Source organism: Chaetura pelagica, unplaced genomic scaffold (genome assembly GCF_000747805.2).
Source record: "Chaetura pelagica isolate M959 unplaced genomic scaffold, ChaPel_1.0 scaffold90, whole genome shotgun sequence".
Taxonomy (NCBI): Eukaryota; Metazoa; Chordata; class Aves; order Apodiformes; family Apodidae; genus Chaetura; species Chaetura pelagica.
This window is the reverse complement of record NW_009953496.1, coordinates 3,845,620-3,846,747: the sequence shown is the minus strand read 5'-3', so window position 1 is coordinate 3,846,747 and position 1,128 is coordinate 3,845,620. Positions and strand designations below refer to the sequence as shown.

The window sequence follows — 1,128 nt, the reverse complement described above, 5'->3', positions numbered from 1 at the left end:
CAGAGCCCGAGGAGCTTTTGCCAGTATCCCTGGCTACTGGCCCTTCGCCCCCGGCCCTCCCGCCACCGCCCTAGACCCAGGCGGCATCGGTCAGGCGCTGGCTAAATCAGTAGGGACGAACTCACTTCATCCCATGGGATTAAAAAAAACCAACAACCACAACACAACCAAAAAAACCCAACAAAAAAAATCTCCATAAAGTATCAGAGGTCACAGCCCCGGGGCAGTGCGGATGAACGACCCCAGGGGCTTCCCGGACGGAGCCACCGAGGTGACTGGTGGCAAGGGGAGGCTGGAAACGGTGCCGAGACCCCCCAGCCCCGCGCTCCGCATCGCCGGGCGCCAGGCTTAACCTGCAGCGATAACCTGTACTGCTGGCTCTTGCGGTGGGGGCTTCTCTTTCCGTCCTCCCCCCGGTCGCTAAACGATGACCGGGATGGGGAAAGGCGCCTACGGCATCACAGCAAAGTTACCTGTCGTGTCATCGTGCTTTCTCCTCAGGAAGTGGAAAGAGTTAAGAAAGAACGTTCCCCTTTACCAGATATTAAGATATAAAGGAGCAGACGTAGGTGATCCCGAAGACAGCTCTCCTCATCCCGGTGAGATGAGAGAGAAGAGCAGAAAGAGATCAAAGATCGCCTTCATCCCTCCAACTCAATGGAAGTGCCTGCAGGTCCGCTCGGCCGCGCCGCGGGTGCAGGACTTGCTTCCTGGCGCACTCGCGAAAGCACCGGGGGCACAACCCCCCGCCCCCCGGACAGGTGAACAGCACAACGAGAGGAAGCAGAAGTTTAGCAAAGTATAAATCTCTTCGCACTTACTTCTTCCCTGTCGCCGTACCCTGGAGGCGTGCTGGCTGCCAATGTATTCCATAAAGTTCAAAGTGATAAAAAACCAAGAAATCAGTCGCAATTGCATAGTAACCCTTTGAGAGTTCGACTTTTCCTTTTCGTTCTTTTTCTCTTTCCTTTTTTAAAAAATAATAAACCGGAGTGCTACGCGGCAAGGGATGAACACAGCAGCAGAAATACCTGCACTGAGATCCAAAGCTGGGCTTGGCGGGGTTGATGGCTTGTGCCTTTTTTTTTGGCCTTCCCTTTTTTTTTTTTTTTCCTCCCTTCCCTTTTT

The 1,128-nt window shown here is 53.7% G+C and overlaps 1 protein-coding gene across 1 annotated transcript in view; it reads right to left on the bottom strand.

The window, feature by feature from the left end:
- RSPO3 (R-spondin 3) overlaps positions 1–1,043 on the bottom strand; it is a 78,722-nt gene extending 77,679 nt beyond the window's left edge. Inside the window, exon 1 of the mRNA XM_009999109.1 lies at positions 822–1,043. Coding sequence (XP_009997411.1) covers positions 822–918 — 97 coding nt within the window. The 5' untranslated portion in view covers positions 919–1,043. The remainder of the gene's footprint in view (positions 1–821) is intronic.
- Between the last annotated feature and the right edge of the window lie 85 nt (positions 1,044–1,128).